The sequence below is a fragment of the Halichoeres trimaculatus genome, unplaced genomic scaffold, assembly GCF_033239565.1.
Source record: "Halichoeres trimaculatus isolate MK-OKI-2021-1 unplaced genomic scaffold, fHalTri1.1 fHalTri1_scaffold_13, whole genome shotgun sequence".
Classification (NCBI taxonomy): Eukaryota; Metazoa; Chordata; class Actinopteri; order Labriformes; family Labridae; genus Halichoeres; species Halichoeres trimaculatus.
The window spans coordinates 34502898-34525285 of record NW_027437191.1 but is presented as its reverse complement, the minus strand read 5'-3'; the positions used below and the strand labels follow the sequence as shown (position 1 = coordinate 34525285).

Sequence of the window (22388 nt, the reverse complement as noted above, 5' to 3'; positions counted from 1 at the left end):
AATTATAAAATATAATAATGATTATTATTATAGGAAGCCTCTGATACCTTCCAGTATCAAAGGACAGCAATAGTCAGTAACAACATTATTGTGTTAGAGCAGAAATAGAACACGTGTGGTCTTGTCTTTTAAGGCTTTAAACTGTTGGCCCCTCATGACCCCGGCCCTGGTGACTCCCCCTAACCTACAGGCCTTTATTTTATTTCACTGGGAATTCCACAATCCAGACATTTCAAACCATGAATGAAGGGTTTGTGAGCCTTGTTTACGTCTTTGAGCATTATATTCATTAACATGACATTGATCAAATTTCATATCATGAGGTAAAAATAAGCATACACTCATGACGGCCTGATATAAACGTCTTAGATAAGTCATGCTGTTCTCCAGAACATTTGGGTCGTGCTCACATGGAGCTCATATGTGAAATTAAAGCTTCACAAAGAACAACTTTTTCTTTGTTTGTAATTTAATTGTGACGTGTATTTTCTAAAATGTCTAAAATGTGATTTTAGAAGATTTTCATGTTGCCTGAAATGTTATACACAGCACGATGGAGTCACATCTGCACCGTTTCCAGTTATTTCTTAGAGGAGATATGCTTTATAAGACAGAAAGGAGAAATTAATGCTTTTTACTTTTATGTGTGGCCACCTCTGCATGTGTTGGGCCACCCCATTAGAAAGTCTGGACACACCCCTGACCCCTGAGTATTCCCCTCTAACCTCAGCTCTGTGAATGTGAACAAGTATTCAGCTCTTATTTCTCCACATGTCACATGACTCTAAATGAAAACACGCTGCTGTTGTTAAATCACAGAATAATCTCAAACATGTGTGAGACCAGGAGCCCATCTCGCCTCTGTTACAGTCGATGGAGATGGATGTGTTTGTCAATGACCTTCAGCATGGCTGTGCTATCAGAGGAACCGCTGATGTCATCGAAAAGAGAAGGAGGACGAGGAGGAGGAAGGTGGGGGAGGAGTGTCTGATTAAAGTAGAAGCCTTATCGACTGTTTCACAGCCTTCGCTCAATAAAACAGTAATGTGAGGGCACATTAAAGGCACAGAGCATGCTAACACACACAAACGCACTCAGCCAAGGCACTGTTTTACACAGAGAGAAAAACTCTGCGGCACTTTTAATTTTGTTTTTTATTTTCTTTCATTGTTTTGTTTTTCAGATTATGATTTTTATGATTTTGAATTGTTTCATTTTTGTTTCTTTTAATGCTCTGATTGTTTTGTTTTTTCCTTTGTCTTTATTATTTATTTTTCTTTTTTGATAATTTTTAAATCCTATATTTTAATTCATTTTTTATAATTTTACAATTCTATTTATTTTTATTGTTTTGTTTTTCACATTTTGTTTTTTTAAGATTTTTAGTTGTTTCATTTTTGTTTGTTTTAATGCTCTGATCGTTTTTTTTTTTGCTTACTTTCTTTATAATTTTTTTTCTTATATTATCATTATTAAACAATATATTTGAATTATTCTATATAATTTTACAATTATATTTATTTTTTATTATTTTGTTTTTCAGGTTATGATTTTTAAGATTTTGATTTTTTTTTTTTCATTTTTGCTTGTTCTAATTCTCTGATTGTTTTTTTTTTTTTGCTTTATTTCTTTATTATTTTTTCTCTTTTATTATCATTAATAAATCATATATCTTATTTTTTTTTAATTTAACAATTCTTTTAATTTTTATTGTTTTGTTTTTCAGATTATGATTTTTAAATTTTTTGATTTTCTAAATTTTTGCTTGTTTTACTGCTCTGATTTTTTTTTTTTTTTTTATTATTTATTTCCTCTTTTTGTTAACTTTTAAATCACATTGTAATTTATTTTTTATAATTTTACAATTCAATTTATTTTTATTGTTTTGTTTTTCAGATTATGATTTTTAAGGTTTTTAATTTCAACTGAAGCTAACAGCTATTTCTACAATCTGTGCTTAAGCTGATATATGGAAAGCTTACATTCAGCCTTTCAGTCAGACGGTAATACACAAATCATTTAATGAATAAAATGACATAAAATATAGTTTTTAAGGAATTTTATCCTCTTGTAATCACTGTCACGCTGCTAAAATGCAACATTAGCACCTAGCTAACAACTTCCTGACTAACAGAAATGTTGCTGAGTGACATTAGCTGATGTTTGACAACAGTTCATGAGTTTTTAAAAACTGTTTGTTCTTTAACTTGATGTTTGATCAGATTTCCTCAATGAATTTTCATTATTTACTTTCTGTTCGATTACTGAAACACCTAGAGGTCAACACTCTGACTTTATGAGCGAGTCTGACTGGCCCCTCCCCCCCACAATGGCTGACCTGTGAATATGGTCATTAGTGTTTTTTAGTCTTGTCATGTTAGTCTGAAACAGCTGATGCAGTCAAAGTTTACTGTAAGAGTTTAAACACTTTGAAACAAACGTTATCGTCAGCCTCAGCCTGAAACTCTGCAGACAGATACAAACTGAAACCTCGGACATTCCCACAGGACCTCCTGTTGATGCTCTGACTGCAGATTTCTAATAAACAGCTACAGTGAAATGCTGGGAAGTGCCGTGTTGTTCAGACGGGCTGACTTGAAGAATGCTGCCCTGAGGGTTGGCGTCTGGCGTGGGCACGGAGCCAGGGCTCGCCCCGGCTCAGCGGGGGGCTGACACATTCATGGTCTGCTACAGGCGCTAAGTGTGGGTGAAGGGTTTGCTCCAAAACAAGTGGGACAGCTGTTTTTACATAATAGGTACCAGACTGAACGTGAAATGTGGAATTTAATGTGAAACAGACGAAACCAGACGAAGGTTGTTTCCTTAAACTCACGTGAAGAGTTTTTAACTGTGATACAGACAGAAACTAAATCTGTTTTTACCTTAAATGACAAAAACAAAAGATGTTTGATCATTTCTATCTGTCAGGGATTAATCAACAGCAAAATGATTAATTTCTATTTCATAGACTTCACTTTTTTGGTCACGGTCTTTTTTATTGTTTTTTTTTTTTTTTTAACAGTTACACAAAAAACAGCATGTTTACATCAATAATGTTTCAATATAAACAATGAAAAACTTATTGTTTAATTTTTTTTATTTTTGTTTTCTTTAATGCTCTGATTGGTTTATTTGCTTAATTTATTTTTTATTTTCATCTTTTATTGAGATTATTATTTCATATATTTCAATTTTTTTTTATAATTTTAAAATAGTTTTTAAATAATTGTTTTTATTCTATTTTGTGTATTTTTAAGATTTGTCCAAAATTTGGTATGGGTGTGTGAATTTCATGTCTTGTATTCTATTTTTGTATTAAACATATACATATCAGTACCTGTTTATAGGAAAAAAAATAAATAAAACAAAATGAAATAAAAATGAATTACTTATTGTAAAAAAATATATATATCCAATATTGTATCTTTTTTGTTCTTCTTTTTTTATTGTTATTATTTAAATATCCTTTTTAAATTCTTTTTTTTATTTTTATTTTGAGCATTTATCACACACTTGCATTGTTGATGACTTTTCTTTGTAGAACAATGTATTTGATTATTAATTTGTAGGAAATGTATTTATTATATTATATTTCATAACATTATATTATATTATATTATGTTATATTATATTTTATTTTATTTTATTTTATTATATTTCATAACATTATATTATAATAAATTATATTATGTTATTTTATATTATATTATATTATATTATGTTATTTTATATTATATTATATTATATTATTATATTATTTTATAATTGTATTTTTGTTGAGTACAGAGACAATGTTCATTATTTTGTGAAAAGAAAAAAAAAAGACATTGTATATATTTTGAATTTATATAGTTATATTTCCCTCTGATTATGTCCTGAATTAAAATATTTAAAAAAACAAGCCAGATAAAGAATTATGTGATAAATCCATGATTTTACAGGTGGAGGATGTTTTTTCTTTCTATATAAATAAAATGAATCAACGTAACAGGAGAGGGAAAAATGACAGACCTCACCTTGAAGTAAAATTTCTGATAATCAAACTAAAAACGAGCTGTGAAAACCTCCAAACTGAACCATGGACCTCTGGTTGTCGGTCTTGGAGCAGGAGCTGGAGTCCCTCTCTCGCTGACGTTCAACAGGACCTGTCCTTGGTACTGAAATTAGTCCGTCTATTAAATATGAGCTCGAAAAGACGAGACGGGAAACGACCGGAGGTTTCAGAGGATCAGATCTCAAGTTCAACATCAACAAGTCGACGCCGCTGGGTTTTTCCAGCACATAACAAAACAGTGACAAAGCCTGAAGCCTGAAGCCCCCCCTCCCTCCTCATCATCAACAGCATGTCTTCAAATCTGTCATCAGCTCCAAACCAGAGGGTTCAGCCTCACACACACACACACACACACACACACACACACACACACACACACACACACACACACACACACACACACACACACACAGTGTAAACACGCTGTAGGAGCCTCCTGTAACTGGGAGCATTCCTGCAGCGGCGGCTGTAGTTACAGATCCTGATCCTGAACACGCTGAATAACAGAGCGAGCAGGTGAGGAATGCTCGCTATGACAGGCACACACACGCATGTCGGGTCCATGTTCAAACCAAAACACCTCATAATGACAGATGCTGCACCCTGGGGTGCTGCTTGGGGGCCCAGACTTTAGGTTTCCAGCACGCTTCAGACCGCCTCCACAACCCCGTGTGACTACATCTGCCTCCTGGGAAAAAACAGAGATGATGGTACGAAGTTTTTACGCTTGATTGGAGGAAGATGAAGGAGGAGGAAGATGCTCCTTCTGCTGGAGGAACAAGTTTCTGAGAAAACAGGAAGAGAGCGCACGTGTGCAAACAGCAGACGGGCTTCACCGGGCGTTAACGAGTGGGCGTGAAAACACAAACACACAGTTTGGGAGTAAATAAAACGGTTTATTTGGAAGGCACAGGCGTTTGATCTCTGAGAGCGGAAACGTCAAACACACAATGAGAACAATCATAAACCTGGACGTCAGCGTCACGCTGCGCACAGCTCGTCGGACTGAACTCGGCATCACTTGGATAAAACAATAGCTGTTGTTCTGCGATTGTGTTTCAGTCGTGAAATAATCGTATCAAGTGACGGGTCAGGGCACACAGACACTGGAGGATAATCACGTTTCTGTGATAATCAAAACAAGATCATAGCTGACTGACGCAGCAACAGGAGGGAAACACCCAGAGGTTCACTTCCTGTGGCGTAACATAACTGAAGAGGAGCATTTCATCGAAGAGATTTAGTGTTAATGAAACACAACGTCAGGATAAATATCTGTGAATATATAAAATGTAACACTTTGAGTAATGTTTTGAAAAAGCCTGACTCCTGTAGCTTGGAGTGATTTCACAGGAAGTCACAAACATCACGGCTTTTTGTGCGCATAGAAGAAAATATACAAGCTGCCAGATTAAAAAGCTTAAGACACGTAAACAAACTGTAGCACCACTTTAAGACTGGAGAGTTGTTTTTTTAACAAATGAAAGAAACTAAAGGAATTATAAGTTAATGATGAAAAAGACACAGCTGAAGTTAAAGTCACAAACACACGGTACACGCAGGAAGGCTGCAGGAGGTCATCTTTGGCTTCTCACGCTGATGTGCAAAAACAGAGTAAAGACGAAGCATCTTTCTCCAGATCCTGAGGAGACAGAAACCACAGGAGGAGGAGGATTTAACGTGTGTGTGAGGCAGAGCGCGCTCAGACTGCAGGTCTGGCTCTGAGAGAGGAAGGAAGTAAAGTCAAACTCCAGGGAGGAAATCAGGTCTCATATAACGAGCAGCAGAGACGATGAACACGAGTGAAATATTTATCACACCTGATTGGATGACTCTGATGGAGCGTGCTCAGAAGAGTCCGGTGATCTCCTCTGTGACCGGGTCCAGGTCGATGTCGTAGAAGCAGGGCCGGGTGGGCAGGCCGGGCATGGTGCTCATCTGACAGGGAAGCAGAGGAAGGAAAGATTAGCTCTCTGTTCTTCATTAAGATTATTAAGATAAAAAATAAAAGACAGTTGTGCCGTCTCAACGTGTTTCTGAAGTCTGTGACCTTTGACCCCAGAAATGTAACGAGAACAAGAGGACGTTTCAGCCAAGTGAAGACAAAGTCTCCTCAGGCGATTTTAAGGCCAAGTGTTGATGAGAATGAATGGAGGCTGAAGGATGGAGGTCACATGACCTTGACCTCACATGACCACCGACTGATCATCGTGGAGTCTAAGCAGACGTTTGTGCTAAGTTAAGAGAAATTCCCTTAAAGTGATACTCTGGGATGGAACAAGTTGGGTCCTATCACAAGGTTTAGGGCAGAAATTACCCCTACAGCAGTGTTTTTGTGCAGCAGAAGCCCAGAGCGCTCGCACCAAACACCTTCTCCCTGCTCCTCTGCAGGTTTCCTCTGCACTCAGACGGGGCCATATTTTACTGACCAAAAACACAAATAAACGGACTTCCACCAAAAAAATCTGATATCAGTCTGCATTCACACTTTATTTAGAGAATTTTCAGCGCGTTACTTTCACACAAAACACCGCTAAATAAGGCTCTAGTTCTCATCGTGTCGTAAAACGGCGCTACCTCCGCAGCAGAGCCACAGCTGGCTACGAGGCGCTCGCCGCTTAGTGTATCAGTCCGCGCGCGGCGTGCCAGATATAAACAAACGCAGCTAGTCTGCCAGGACGAAGAGACACGACACAAAATAAAAAATAAAATAAAAAAATAATAATAATGGAAAAATAAATGTTTTCTTATCTACATAATAAAATCATAAATGTAGCCTCTTCAACTCTTCTTCATTTATTTTGGACTAAAAAAAATATTCACAAAGCAGAGCTCCACAATGAACAATTAGATGATAAAATGAGTAAAGGAATCAAAACAGATCAAATAATGCAGGACTAAAAAAAAAGTTATTAGTTCAAGAAAATGGTACAAAACATGAAATATTAAAAATCAATAAAGCTGTGGTGCCTTTGGGTTTGTGGTATAAACATACACCCCATGTACAGATACTACAGCCCTTATCTCAGCAGACTTTCTCTGTCACCCTGACTTCCTGTCTCCTCTCAGCTGTCTGATCCAAAAAAGCAAAAAACTGTCAAAAAAAATCAATATCACAAAACTTTTGAAACTTTTTTTAAAAAAAGTTGACAAAGATAAAAATGCCAGAGGTAAATTTCAGTGGCCATTAAAAACATAAAGTAAAGCTACTGTGGAAGAATGGATTGATATTATCTTTGATATTTATAAAATGGAGAGGATTACCTTTGCTCTGAGACTGCAACGAGGGATTTTTTTGAAAAGATGGGAAAGATGGAGAATATATATCACGCCAAAAAGACCATTGTTTGTTTAAAGTAGATCTTTTGTGTCCTTTTTTAATTTTGTTTTGTTTTATATTCCCTCTTTCGAGGGCTTTATGTGTCTGTGAGCTTTGCCCCAACATTTTATATATGTGTGTTTTTGGGTGTGTAAAGTTCCCGCTCTACTTTTGCTGGGATTTTTTTTTTTTTTGCTGTTGAAAACAATAGTTTATTGACAGATGGATCATTGAGAAGTATGATTTGTATTTGTATCTATTGTATGGGCCTGAAAAATCATAATGAAAAAAAGAAAAAAAAATCATAAAGTTGGAAAAAATCTACTAAAACTTCGCTAATGAAACATTAAAAATATAACCAACGCTCACTCTCTCTCGTGCAGGTTTTGTCTCAGGTCTCGCTGCCTGGACCTCAGTGAGGAGCTGAACCAGCATCTGGTTCATGTCCCTGCTTTGAGCAGGACTCTCATAAACCCGTCAGCGACAGCAGAGCCGGCTCAGAAGATGAGATTGTGGTTTAGATAATGACTCCAACCTCATATTAAAGCGTTTTCCACAACACAGCTGGTCTCCACCAGAGGACCGGGTCTCCACGAGGACTTGGTATCAGACTTTAGTGAGACGCTATAAATCAGCCCCAGGGTTCAATGACTGTAATCTGGGCTCATTTATCTCTGGGCAGACAGATGATCAATGTGTTGACAACCTCCACTTTGGCAGAGATGAATCTGGACGCAGACAACGGCGGCTTTGTTCACACCCTGCTCACGATACGGACGACAACAGGCGAGCTGCAGATATGAGACCGAGAGGAGAGGCTGAGGTCACGCCGCCGCTCTGCCGGGTTTGGGTTACTGCACCAAGGAGGAGTTTAACAGTCACTTTACGCTTTTTTTAGTGCAATAAGCAGCTGAAAGAAGCTGCATTCCTATTTGTTTTAATAAAAAAATTAAAGCTCCTCTAAGGAACTTTTTTCTTGTGTTGATTTTGGCGCCCCCTGGGTCTCTGATCCTTACTGAGAAGACTGGCTGGGGAATATAAAATGATATTAAATGATGTTGATATTGATTTAAGTTTATTTAATAACCAATAAAAAAAACTCCCAACAGGAGCTTTAATGAAAAGGGTTTGTCTCGCTGAAGTTGAAGTTTTATTTTGTTGTTTTGTTGGTTTCTGAAGCCAGGATTCACCCTGGGCAGCAGTCTAACTCCTAACATCTCCTCCTCCTCCTGAACCCGGTCCGATCATCTCGTCCGAGCTGGGAAAAGTAAATTATCCTGCTCATTAGACAGCCAGCGACATTCTTTGCATGCATCCCCCTCCTCTGACCCAGGGCCCGCTTTATGAGCCCATTAGTGAAAATGAGACAGAGGGAAGTGACCGGCCAATTTCCTGTGTGAGGAAACGCCGCTCTGCGAGTAAACGAAGGAGACGAGCAGGAAAACAGGCTCACACACTCGTGACGCTGCTCTGACCACGCCCACCAATCAGGACTGACCATGGGTGAGTCAGACGATGAGGAGACGCAGAGTAATTTAATATCAGAGCGTCGTATTTTATTCTGATGGGATCCATTAAGAGCAGGGAAGTGACTTCATCCTCAGGCTGCTTTTAGTCCTGATGTCACAATGTTTGATGACTGTGGTATGATGTCACCTTTTATAGGAAACTAAACAGTAGCTTAAAGGGACAGTCTGCAGAATTTTCCTTAAATACAACTAGGGATGCACTGATATTCGATATCATTGTTGTTATGGCCGATATCCAATATTTAATGATATCAAGGTAAAAAAAAACAATCTGAGACGATCAAATTGTGAAGATACTGAAAATCAGGCAAACTGAATTTTTCAATATCTCCCTTTATTTTCAAACCTGTTTTTCTTGTCCACTCTTCTCAGGTAGTTTTGGTGTTAACAGAATCAGAGAAAACAATATTTTTGAGGTCTTGAAAGATCGTTCAAGATGCTCAGAAGTAAATATCACCCACTTTTACACTTCGGCCGATACCGATATGTTAAAAAAATGACCAACATCGGCTGATACTGATATTAATACTGATATATCGTGCATCCCTAAATAAAATAAATATCAACAGGGTGTACGCTGAAATCCTGAGGTTAATTTCAATTCCTTTTTAAGACTTTTAAAAAAACCTTTCGAAAAGTTTAAAGACTTTATTGCGACTTTGAGTTTTTGTTGGCGTCCACGTTTGAACAGTTGTAGTTTGCATTTTTACAGAAATCATGTAAGCTGGGAAGGAATGAAGCTTGAAAGAACAAATGAAACTAAAGGCAGGTTTATCCACACTCCCACAACAAGTAACAAGACTTATTCAGGGCCAACTTGCTAAAAAAACAAAAACGAGAAATATTTCATCATTATCAAAATTTCAGACATGTGCCTGAGATTGTGTGATTTGCTTTAATGTTGCATTTAATTTCTCTTTTTTAAAACTAGTAGTGACGTTAATTTATAGCTGATGTAATTAAAATCTTTGTTTTTATTTTCTTTCATTTTTTTCCAATTTTTGTATTTTTTTACTGACTCCAAGCAAGTAAAATAATTCTATTCTATTCTATTTTATAACTTTAATGGCCGAATGTTTAACGTCCCAATCAGGGGAAAGTCGCAAGGAGGAAAATAAATATTCATGGATATTTTTTGAGTCAAAGCTTGAATACCTATAAAATTTGATACCTCATAAAACCACATTTAAGACTTTTAATACTTTTTAAGACCCAGCGGACACCCTGATCAATTTTTACAGGAATAGTCCTGCTCAATCGTCTCCTCTGGGTCTCTTTACATGTGTCAGTGTCTGTGTCTGCCTCAAACCCCCTCCTCTGCCTGGATGGTGATGTTTTCGTTGTTTCAGGACGTTTCTAGTTGGAGAGTAAGCATGGTTACATCAGCCAATCACAGAGCGCCTCGTATGCAAGTGAGTTAGCCTGTTGATTAGCGAGTGGAAGAAGCTAATCAGAGCAGCTACGATAGCAGACGTAGCACAAAACTCCAAACAGATAAAACTTTTTCCTAAACGAGGGTGAAGCTCCGCTCCACTTTCAGGAACTTGGAGAGCAGCACAGGACGAAGAGTGATGTGAGTTAGCTTTATGCTAACCAGGTATGTGTCAAATACCTGTGATTAGCTTGTGCTAACATGCTAAGTCAGCTCTCTCGCAGGTAGAAACGTGATGCTAACATGGCTGCTGGGCTAGAGAGTGTGTTCACGCTGTGACAGTCGGACCCTATCTTTAAATATCAGCCATAAACAACGTCTTGTTGGGTTAAAACAAATAAAAAGGTGAAATGAATCAGCTCTGAAGAAATATGATTCAGAAAAAATAACTTTCTTTTCTTAATATAGATAGTCTGACGGACATTTAACCAGCAGAGTTTGCTGAAACGTGAAGACAAAGTTTCAAAGTCAGTAACAAAAGATGAGCCCCAGCCTGGGAACGAGCTGGCACTCGCAGAAACAGACTCTGAGCTAAAGTTGGAAACTGCACTCAGCCAGATCAGCCCCTCCATTATCCCCAAACACAATGTGTCTTTGTAAGGAGGGGGGGGGGGACCCTGGAGGAGACAATGTCGCTGGATTTTCACCCCCTGCTGATTCTGCAGGAGAGTCTGGGTCAGAAACAGGCGCATTCGCTCCTCGAGAGGATTTAGGAGATTATGAAACTGAATTCAATGGGAGACAACTGTCCCATTCAAGATTAATGGAGCGAGATTAGGAGGCTGAACTGAGAGCCAGGCTGTGTATGAATAATTAGTGTTTAAGAGTCAAAAAGATGCTTTTTCCGGCGTGCTGCAGTAGATTTAATGAAACTACCAATCAGTCAGGACAGAACCACTGACTCCAACAATTAGCATCTCTGATTTCCTCTGTTTATGGGCAGGAAATGTCCGGCTGCAGAGGAACTTTCTGTCCTTTACTGAAAACAGTCCAAAACTTTGGTGAATGACTTCCTGTTGATAGGCACAGAGAAGCTGGTCTGAATGGTGAGGTTAACTACCTCTCAGCCCAGACTTAATTATCATCAGGGTCCTCGGCCTCAGGAAGAGCGGCTTGCTACCCTTGCAACCGCCAAAAAAAATTGATATGAAACCTAACTTGACCCCAACATCCCATAATAAACTCTCTAGCACCACCTAGGTAAACTAAAACAGCCCTAACGGGAGCTAGGAACATCGTAGAGAGATGAAACCAACGCCAAAATGTTTGTCTCATTTAGTCACACAAAACGGTAGGGGGTATTTTTGGCCTTTCTCAAACAGGAAGCCAGAAATTTGCCTTTGAAATAAGATTTTGACGCATTTTTACCCTTTCTGCAAAATCTCCTCTGAAACCATGAGTGGTATCGGCTTCAAATTTGCTCACATGATAGACCAGACCCTGCTCTGCAAAAGTTATTATGGAAGTTGTTATTTGGGACCAGGTTTTCGAATGGCGAGCTGTCAAAGTTGGTGAACGCTCTCAGCTCCCTCCATGTAAACAGATGGGATTTTTCATTCCCAACCATGAAGGCTGCAGATTTGGGCCTCTAGACAAAAACGTAAAAGTCGTACAGCTTTAAAAATGCCATGAATGGATTCCCGGCAAAATTTCCTACAAAAATATCATATTTTTACACAGATTAGGCCAAGATTCTGGCCCATATGATGAGTTGTTTGTAACCGTTTGTGAATTTAAATCCTCTCTCCACTGTGATGATGTCACACAGATTAGGGGTTCCGTGATGATGTCACAGTGAATAGGAGTTCCGTGCAGCTGGTCATGTGACTCAGCAGAGGAAATAATACATGGCTTTAACTGTCATAGCACTAAGAGGGACAGAAAGGGATGAAACCCTGACCGTGGAGGGGAAATAGGGATGACAGACCTGCAGAAAGGACCCGAGGACCCGTCTAACGCTGCTTACTGCTTTAATTATTATTTTTTTTTTAATTTCCCTGATAAAGACATGATCTTTCCTCACTCTTGGTTCCTTTGTTCTTGTGTTTTTTTTTCAAATAAAACATGAAATTTTAGACAAACAAAAAGATGAAGAGTATTTACACTTTTGTACTTTAAACAGAAGAGTAATAAAGAGTTTGAGAACATGAACAAACCTTCAGAGCTGAACAGCAGATATCAGCCCTTAAGTTGGTCGTTATTAGATCAGTTTAACATTAACCAGTTGTGTCCCTGAGCCCCACCCAGCCCAAGAGGAGCTCTTTATCCGTTACTGACAGCAGACAGTCTGTGGTCTGTCTGTTTGGGGTTTCATCTGAACTCTACAGAGATCTATTGTTCTGCTCTCGACCCTTCCCTCAACATATCTGAAGAGTGACATCAGCCCCTTCCTGGTTCCTCACCCTGCAGAGACCCCTAACCCCGCCCCACCTCCAAAACCTCCAAAACCTCCCCTCAGACTCAGGCCTCCATGGCCTCAGGAGCTCTGTGGCTGGGATCTTTTCACCTCGTGGAGTCAAGTTTGACCAGAGAGGAGGTGGAGGGAAATGTGTGATGTGTTATGTTCCTAAGTTTCACTTTCATTAATTAAAACAAAAAGGATTCCTTCTCAAACCTTCAGAGAAACTTGTTCTTCCACAGAATAATGTGGAGCTTTCAGAGCAAACCTTGAAGTCATCTTAAACTCCTGTTTGGTCAAACTTCAAACACGGGCTCCACGGATCAGTCCGGCAGACAGACGCTGAGCCCTAAAGTTCAAAGAGCGACGCGGAGACTCCCTTTGGGTTAGGAGTCACAGTTCAGGGGTTGTCAGCGTGCCAGCGGCTCCCAGGGCCACGGCACATCAAAGCTGACTCTGGGAGAGCGGACAGACGCCACACCAAGCCGCTGCCGCGTCCCCCCAGCACGCCTGGCGTTTGACACCTCTGCCTCAGCCTATCAAAGCCGGGCCCTCGGGGCACGCTGGTGAAACAGCAGGAGGCCCAACGCGCAGGAAGCTGCTTCCTTCCTGCTCCGGCCTATCACTGACGGGTGGGCTCAGCTCAGACCGGCTCAGTTTACACTTACCGTCCCCACGAGCGGGTAGATGAAACCGGCCCCGATGCTGGCACGCACGTCTCTGATTGGCAGAACGAAGCCAGTGGGAGCACCTTTCTTCTCAGGCATGTGGGACAGGGACAGGTGAGTCTTTGCCATGCAGACGGGCAGAGAGCTGTAGCCCTGTGGGAGCAAAACCAGATCAGGAAGAGTCTTCAGGGTCAGAGATTCAGCAGGCGCAGCAGGCGCAGCAGCAGCAGCAGCAGCGGTCTCACCTGTTGATCGTAGTAATGGATCTTGGCCTCGGCCTCTGGAGAAAGCTCGATATCATCAGCTCCGTAAACTCTCTGAGCGATGGTTCGGATCTTCTCCACGATGGGCAACTGTGGGACAGACGGCCAGCAGAGACGCAAGTTACACATCTCCATGTTGGATTAAGGCCTCACACTGATTTTCTTTTGGTATTTTATAGAAAACAAAGGTAATTTTAAAGAAAGAAGAATAAAAACACTACAGCAGAACATGTTATCCTTTACTGAAGCCAAAGCTTTTAGAGCTCCTCCTAGTGTTTACCTGGAGTAAAGGTTTAGAGCACACCTGCTTTGGATGTGAATTTATTTGATTGACACAATGCAGTTGAACATAGTTTCATAACAAAGCATGAATCTGACGTGCTGCACAGAGTTTATGGAAAGGGCTGTTTCCAACTCTTGTCCCTGGTTGGGCCATGGAGTAACTACCGTATTTTCCGCACTACAAGGCGCTTCAGAATATAGGGCGCACCTTCAATGACTGGCCTATTTAAAAACTGTTTTCATACATAGGGCACACCGCATTATAAGGCGCATAGAATAAGCTATAGCAGTGGCTGGGGTTGCGTTATGCATCCACTAGATGGAGCTGCGCTAAAGGGAATGTCAACAAAACAGTCAATAAGGCCGTTTTCGAATTCACATACTATTCACTAGCAGTGCCTACTGATTCGACCAAAATGCAGTATGCAGTATGCAGTATGCGAACAAATGTCAAAGTAGTAGTATGAGAAAAACACCCGGATGACGTACTGAATCGTAAAAAATCCACAGTATGCATCGGACCAGTCTGCTTCGCCTACTATTACCCACAATGCAACGCGCCTGGTCCCGTATCAGAAGTGAAAATGGCAGCGAGCGGAGCAACAACAACCGGAGTAGCAGAGGAATATAAATGTAAAAGCCATTTCTTTTTTATCTTTAAATCCTCATCATCTCCACCACTGAAAGTTAATATGAAATGCTCTCTCTGGCAACATATTTGCAGATAAGTTACTCGTGGTTTGTTTATTTTCTACATTTTCAATAAAGTTTTTTGGGAAAAAAAGTCAGCCGTAGCCAACTTCCGTTTTCTTCGAACTGAAAACCAGCGTAGCATACTACAAAAATTAACCCAACTGAACAGTCATACTACATACTGCTTATGAAAGTAGTATGTAGTAGGCAGTGCCTACTACATACTACTTTCATAAGCAGTATGTAGTAGGCGAATTCGAAAACAGCCTAAGTCAGTCAAACACAGACTACATCCACACGGAGCCGCACATTTTTCTAACCAACTATTTTCTGAGCCGTTTTCAAAAAAAGTGCGCTGTAAAGACGAAGCCGTTTCTGCCGTCCATAAAAGCTGTTTCCAGAGATCAGTTCACATGCCAGACCCTTTGGGGGGCGCTGTGTTCCTTTAACAATAAACAAGAGAAGAAGCCCAGGCCAGCCTGTTAGCTAACGTTAGCACTTAGCAGAATTCCTCTTTACTGGTTCTTACTGCTTACCGCTGTTACTCCGACGACGCCCCCTGACTACAGTAGCCATGATTAATCAATATCGATCCATATATAAGGCCACATCGGATTATAAGGCGCACTGTCAGCTTTTGAGAAAACTGAAGGCTTTTAGGTGCGCCTTGTGGTGTGGAAAATACGGTAGATCATAAAATATACACTTACCAGCAATAAAACGGAAAAAACTTTTAAGAATAACATTAAAATAAAAAACAAATCAATGATTCATGCAGCTCCAAACAACAGGTGGTCCATTATAACAGAGGGAACATGGATATATTGTTCATAAATGTGTCTTCTGGTAAAGTTAAAGTGGTTATTTCAGAGACGTCGAGTCTTTATTGGTCATGTGATGCTAAAAAAAGGGATCTGACGTCACGCTTAACAGTCATTTGACAAATTAGGAACCTTGTGTTAGTTTTTTTTCTCCCAGAAACAAAAACCAATATGAAAGGAGTGTTTTTGTTAGAGGATGAGGTGTGATGGTGCTGATAAACTGCACCCTTGGTGAGCCGTTTATATCAATATACAGTCAACTTATCTTTTAACTTTTGAATATAAAAACTGGGGTTCCACAAGGTTCTATACTGGGCCCTATTTTCTTTGTGATTTATATTAATAACTTATGCATAAACGTCACAAAGTTTTGGCAAAGTTACACAAAAAAGTGAAAAAATCTGTGCTATTTTGTTTCATTTTCTATCTGATTGCAAATGAAACACCTGGAATGTACTAAATTCATTAATTAGCAGCTTAAGCTCTACTGAATTCCTAAATATTTAAACAACAAAAAAATGGAGCATAATTTTGTCAGCTGTGTTATGGACAAAAGTTGTGACTATTTTTTCAACATGAATCTATATTTTACTGAATTTAGAGTTATTCAACATTTCTATGTCAGACTACTGCACCACACAGATTTGCTCTTAACATCTTCATCTTCAGCAGATCTCCAGAGGTGAAGTCTGTGAGTGGATGTCTCTTGTTAAACTATCTCTGAGGGTGATTAGATCACTAACACAGATTAAATAACCGTGGATTGATGAGACGCCAAATTCGTCTCGTAGCAGCAGAGACGTTGAAATTAGATGTGTCAGATCAGATTTGAAACTAAACGGAGAACCGCAGGAATCCTTAAAAACTTAACAGGATTAGTTTATTGAACAGAGGAGGTGCAGAGCTTTCTGCTTTGAGTTGACTAATTATCTCATTTTAACGAGCTGCGCTCACAGCCCTGCAGATTTGATTTGTTAATGGATCAAACTGGACCCATTGTGTTGAGCTGCTTATGTTCTTTAAACTGCTCAGCTATGTACTGTAAAAGGCACACACACACACACACACACACACACACACACACACACACACACACACACACACACACACACACACACATGTCGGCGTAACAAGATCAGTTAATTTAAGTCACAACTCTCAGAAACTCTCTAACTCAAACCAGCTGATGTTTTCATACCGCCACATTCTCTGGCTGCGACTCAGAAGGAAACATCGTCATTTACGCCAAACACAGCGTCCCAGGATTCACCACACACACACACAGACACACACAGACACACACACACACACACACACACACACACACACACACACATGTTTGATGATGTTATGTGATGAATAAGTTGGAGGAGGTTTCTGCTCTGACCTCGATGTCGTACAGGAACTGGAAGTCGCTGGGTTTGCTGGCGGCCTCCTTCACGGCCTCAGCGAGCTCCACGGAGCCCTGCCCTCCCTGCGCCCAGTGGTGACACGGCACGGCATCGGACGCTCCGCACTCTTTGGCGATCTGACACACCAGGTCGATTTCTGCCTGGGTGTCGGTCCTAAAGGGATCATGGAAGAGAGCGTTACCATGACGACACAGTCTGTTTGTTTAACGGGAGAAGACGACTTTGTGGGTTTTGTGTGTGTGTGTCCATCTCACTTGAAGACATTGAGCGCCACCACGACTGGAACCCCGAACAGGTGAGCAATCTGGATCTGCTTCCTGAGGTTGCTACGGCAACCACCGGCAACCAGACTGAGATTCTGCAGGAGGAGGAGAGGAAATGACATCACAGGGTCAGAAATCAGCCAATCACAAAAACAGAACAAAAACATGGACTGAGAACCAGGCTTAGGGAGTAATGGATTACATGTAACGGCATTATGTAATTAGGATACAAAAAATGTAACTGTAATCCATTAGAGAAATAAATATGTAATCAGATTACTGGTATATTTGATAAAAACAGGGATTATTGATCAAACTAAACTAAATTTTAAGTGATCAAAATACTCATAATCTGGAATCAGTGGGTGTACTGCCTGATTTTGCTTTGTAGCTTTAATTTCTTATCTGGACACCTGCTTTTTATGTATCTCTAATAGGGATGGGAATTGATAATATTTTGTCAATACCGATGCCCTTATCGATTCTGCTTATCGGTCTGATTCTTTATTGATTCCCTTATCAGTTCCTGTTGTGAATTTTCTTGGTACAAAAAGTATCTTTACAGGTTTTCTGAGTCAACAACATTTAATTGAGTTTATACTGTAAGTGAATAAAATGTAATTGGTCCCTCAATCTGGATATTTCTGGGCATAATTAAACAGAAACAGGTCAAAATTTCACACAATGTGACGTTGATGTTCTGTGTTTAATAATTCAAGTAGGCCATCTAGTGTCTCAAAGTGGTTATAGCAATGGTTTAAGTTGTTTGGAACCTTTCCGTCAGCCATGAGCCTTTCATTAGCCTGTTAGCTTTTGACATTTGAAATTCTCAGGATTTTCTACAAAGAGTTGATGTGATATTCTGAAGTATGCTAACTGCTAGCATATCAATGCAGTTTCCCATATACGTTAGCATCAAGCTTGTGCTATTTTGTTATTTTGGTAAATACAGTGATTTATACCATGTCGAATGTGCTGAATATGAATCTCCTGAGAGAGAGTGATGAACATTTCTTTATGAAGTCAGTTCTTCAGAGTTTTCTTGGAAACGTTAGCTAACTGCTAAGCTAAGCTAGCTGCAGCAGACTAGTAGACGTAAGGCCCGGTGGCTCCAGCACAATGTAAAGAATTGATAAGGGAATCGTTAAGCACAAAGGCTAACGATATCCATGGATTGAAACATTTCTTATGCATTATCAACAGGAACTGGTTTTTGATTCCCATCCCTGATCTCTAACAAAATACACCAAGAGGACGACACATCTTTGATACTCGTATGTATTTTTGTGTGTTTTTGGTATTGAAGTAATCCTAAATCACTAAAAGTAATCAGGTATATTACTTTAATATTGTGATACGTAGAGTAAGCTACTGATTACATTTTTGAAAAGGTAACTTGTAATTGCACTGGATTACATTTCTTAGGTAATCCTCCCAACCCCTCTAAAAACTCTTGTTTTCACTTTGAAGATAGCGAATGAAAAGATCTACGTCATAGTTTAACTTTGTTTCCAACTGTGTGCACAAATTCATTTCCTCCCAAATGCATAAACAGAAAACTGTGAAGCTTTTTCCAAACTGACCAATGATCCAATCATGTAAACTATGTGTGTGTATGTGTGCGGAGGGTGTGTGTGTGTTTGTGTGTGTGTGTGCAGCCCTGGGCACAGAGCAGTGAGGCCGTACAGGTCCATAAATTCATTTCCTTGGTTCTGTTTTCCCCGGTACTTCTGGTTCTCATTACTGACTTCACAATTAACTTATACTACTTCATTATTTACTCAGCTGAAGACCGGTGATTCCAGCCAGATATGAACACACACACCACACACACACACACACACACACACACACACACACACACACACACACACACACACACACACACAATGAATCCTACCTCTATTTTTGCTGAGGCTGAAAAGCCCGGAAACCACATGCAAAAGGTCGTATTTGTGCTGTTAATCAAATAAGTGCTCTTTAACCACGTTAGAGGGAGAAGCATTTATGAAGGAGGCGAGGCTTTTAATGTCCGTGTGAACGCAGCTGGAGCCCTGAAGCAGACATGTCCAATACAACCTGAAACCTCCTTTATAGCATCACATATAAATATAAACGAGTCAGATGATGGATCACTCCCTCAGCTGTAACCTCACTTAAGAAATATGCTGACTCAGCATTTCAACATCCTGGTATCCTACTTTCTTCTTATCATTTTGATTTTCACCGTTCAAATTTTAAACTATTCATCTTCTTCTGGAGAAGATTGCTGTGACTTTTCTTATCTCTAACCCTTAAACTTTTTGATTTATTCAGCTCTTTCTGACAAAATTTTCCCCATTAAAATGAATGGGAAACTTCACCATTTCCGCCTAAAACTCCCTAAACTTTGATATGCTTTAACTTCAGCATACTTCCACTTACAGACTCCATTTTTGCTTTAAAATGTTCATAAATCTTTTGCCTATTCATGTATGACGTAACTTTTAGATATCTGTTACAGTTTTTGAGTTTTCACTGTTTAAGCAACACAAACAATCACAAAAATCTCTGCTCTTACAGCTCTCTTGAACAAACTGTCGTAACTTCCACAATCTTAACTCTAGAAACTTAAAAAATACATCAAATGTTCCCTGACTTCTCCTGCTTCTAACAAAGGGAGTATCTTAGCTTGAGATTGTTCTGTTAGGCCAAAAAATTGCCGTCCTGCAAACGTTTTTGGCTCTACAGACATGAGAAACACATCACGGTGTTCCTCAGAGTCTTCAGATTCTTGTTTTGGTGATAGCGCTTACGGTTTTGCCATAGAAGTTTCAGACTCTACTTTTTGCTTGTTCATCCTCTGTCTCAGACAAAAGTCAAACAGGTGTAGCTCTCCACAGCCTAACGAGCAGGTTACCATGGAAACGTTTTTATCTCACACAGCTGATCAAACTATTTAATCAAAACATTCAGGAAAAAAGTAATTTACTGAATGTTTTGATTAAATAGTTTGATCAAAAAAGTAATTTAAAGTAACTTCCATCACTACTTCAGTTACTTAAACCACAACTTCTCCTTTCATTACTCTGCTTTTTCCACTATTCACACAACTAATACTACTCAAACTACTACTACTTCTACTTTTACCTCTATTTCTACTATTTCAATGCATTTGCTGCAAGAAAATGAAATTTCTCTGGTTAACAATTGAGTCTTATGATATCCAGTGGGTTTAAATAACTTTAAATTTCCTAGAAACTCCCGAAATGTCCAATCCTTCTGTGATATAGCATCAAATCGAGCTCAGTGGATTATTTTTCAATACAAGAATTCATCAGGGAGTAAAGCCAAACACATTTTTCTTCCTAATTTCTGCCTTTTTGTCACAGTGGATGCTTATTTAAACACTAATGTGCATTTCTTCATGACTCATACCTCGTCAATGTACTCTCTTGGAAGAGGAGCGCCGGCTGACACCTGAAAACAGAGGAAAAATGAAAATTAATGAATGTCAGTCGTCTGTTTTCCAGCTGTGTGACTCTTGATGTTTCCCTTGAAAAGATTTAAGAGACAGCTTTCAAAAGGAGACGTTTACTCCAAGAAATCAAATGGATACCAGGAAACTACGCACATTTCTTTATGAATTGTTCTGTGAACTTTTGTTTTCTTTCCTAGAAGAAAAGCCAAAACGCAGACAGCCTGAGATATCAGATCTGTCTGACCTGATACAGATCATGTACATGCTAAAAATACGGGTATAACAGGGGAGCTGGAGGAATAAGTGGTGCCATTTAGAAACAACCATTGTTTTCATCCACAGATAAGCGTAATGAGATCGACTTGTGTAAGAAACAGACTCTTTGCATCAGTGTCACATGGTTCCTGGACAGCAGACCCAGATCAGATAAAACGTTTTGGTAAAAGTCCAACAGTGGGTTTTACTCTGATTTCCAGACTTTGCAGACTTACATTCGGCCCGCCGCCGTGCATCTTCAGCGCTCGGACCGTTGCAACCAGCACCACCACGTTTGGCCTCAGCCCTGAAGCTCGACACTTGATGTTGAAGAACTTCTCCATCCCGATGTCCGCTCCGAAACCAGCTTCTGTCACTGCACAGAAACAGACAGAAAACCCATTAAATTACTTGAAACTGAAAAAAACATGGACGTCCAGATCGATGGTATCTTTGAAGAATCACTGAGAGGTGTGTCAGACATCGACTCCTGAACACGCTCCAAACTAAAAAACAAGACATGACGTGTGAGGTGTTAGTGGAAAAAGTGGAAGAGGCAGGATGATTTCACACCTGAAGTTTTTACTGAGGTTTTAACAACTTGTTATATTCTCTGATTTAGTGCTGAGGGTTAAGTGCAGTTGAAACAGTGAAACTGAAACCCTGGGAGAGTCCGACAGAGACCACACAAACACCAGCCACAGTATGAGCTCCCAGTGGTTTGGAGGAGTCGAGCACAGCAGCGATCAAGTTCTGTCTGACTTTAAAATGTTAATTTGATGACACCTATAGGGCAATTCAACAACAGTTAAGAGTTAAACAATTTAAAACAAGCGCTCAAGTGCTCGCTCAGGAGATGCAACGTGTACTAAAGTGCCCACCTGGTTGGTTAAAAAATGACAAACGACCCTTTTAGGAGGCAAAAACACATCCCTCAAACACACACTGAACTCAGTGCTCTCTTTAGTGATGAGGATGTGCTGGATGGGCCTTTTTGTTTCTTTTTGCCCCTGTCCTCCAAAAAGTCTGTGCTCATTTCTGGGTCTGAGCGCCTAAAGATCAAACAGCACTTCAGGGCTCCTGAGTCTGAAAGACACCCAAAACTTTGCAGCAACACCAGACATGAATGAAGAGCGCAAGAGTCTGTTCAGGACTGGGTTATCCACTTGTAGGACAGCCAAGATCCAATCCTGGTACCAGGCATCGGTTCTTGCAGAATCACAAAGTTAGATCAGATATGGTCATATAACAGGATTCCTACAGCTCAAGCCAAGTTAAATTTAAGACTATTTAAGACTTTTCTCAGGCCGTTTGAAATCAAATTTAAGACCAAGTCGACAACGAACCACAACTGAAACAAACAAAACAACAAAATAAAAACACCTCATGATTTACCTGGGTGAGAAGCCATTTTAACCCAATGTTTATTTTAAATAAAACATCACTTTTTGTCTTCTTTTTAACCCCATTTTTACAGCTTTATGCCTATTTTGCCCCCCATTCATCATTTTTTGGCCACCGTCAGAAACATTTTTGTAA

The 22388-nt window shown here is 39.7% G+C and overlaps 1 protein-coding gene across 1 annotated transcript in view; it reads right to left on the bottom strand.

Moving 5' to 3' along the window:
* Positions 1-4936: 4936 nt before the first annotated feature.
* Positions 4937-22388, bottom strand: part of mthfd1l (methylenetetrahydrofolate dehydrogenase (NADP+ dependent) 1 like) — a 52443-nt gene continuing 34991 nt past the window's right edge. Inside the window, exons 21-28 of the mRNA XM_074685851.1 lie at positions 21086-21225; positions 20552-20593; positions 17126-17229; positions 16847-17024; positions 13646-13753; positions 13401-13553; positions 5875-5992; positions 4937-5696 (exon numbers count right to left, since the gene is read on the bottom strand). Of these exons, the coding sequence (XP_074541952.1) occupies positions 5903-5992; positions 13401-13553; positions 13646-13753; positions 16847-17024; positions 17126-17229; positions 20552-20593; positions 21086-21225 (815 nt within the window). The 3' untranslated portion in view covers positions 4937-5696; positions 5875-5902. The remainder of the gene's footprint in view (positions 5697-5874; positions 5993-13400; positions 13554-13645; positions 13754-16846; positions 17025-17125; positions 17230-20551; positions 20594-21085; positions 21226-22388) is intronic.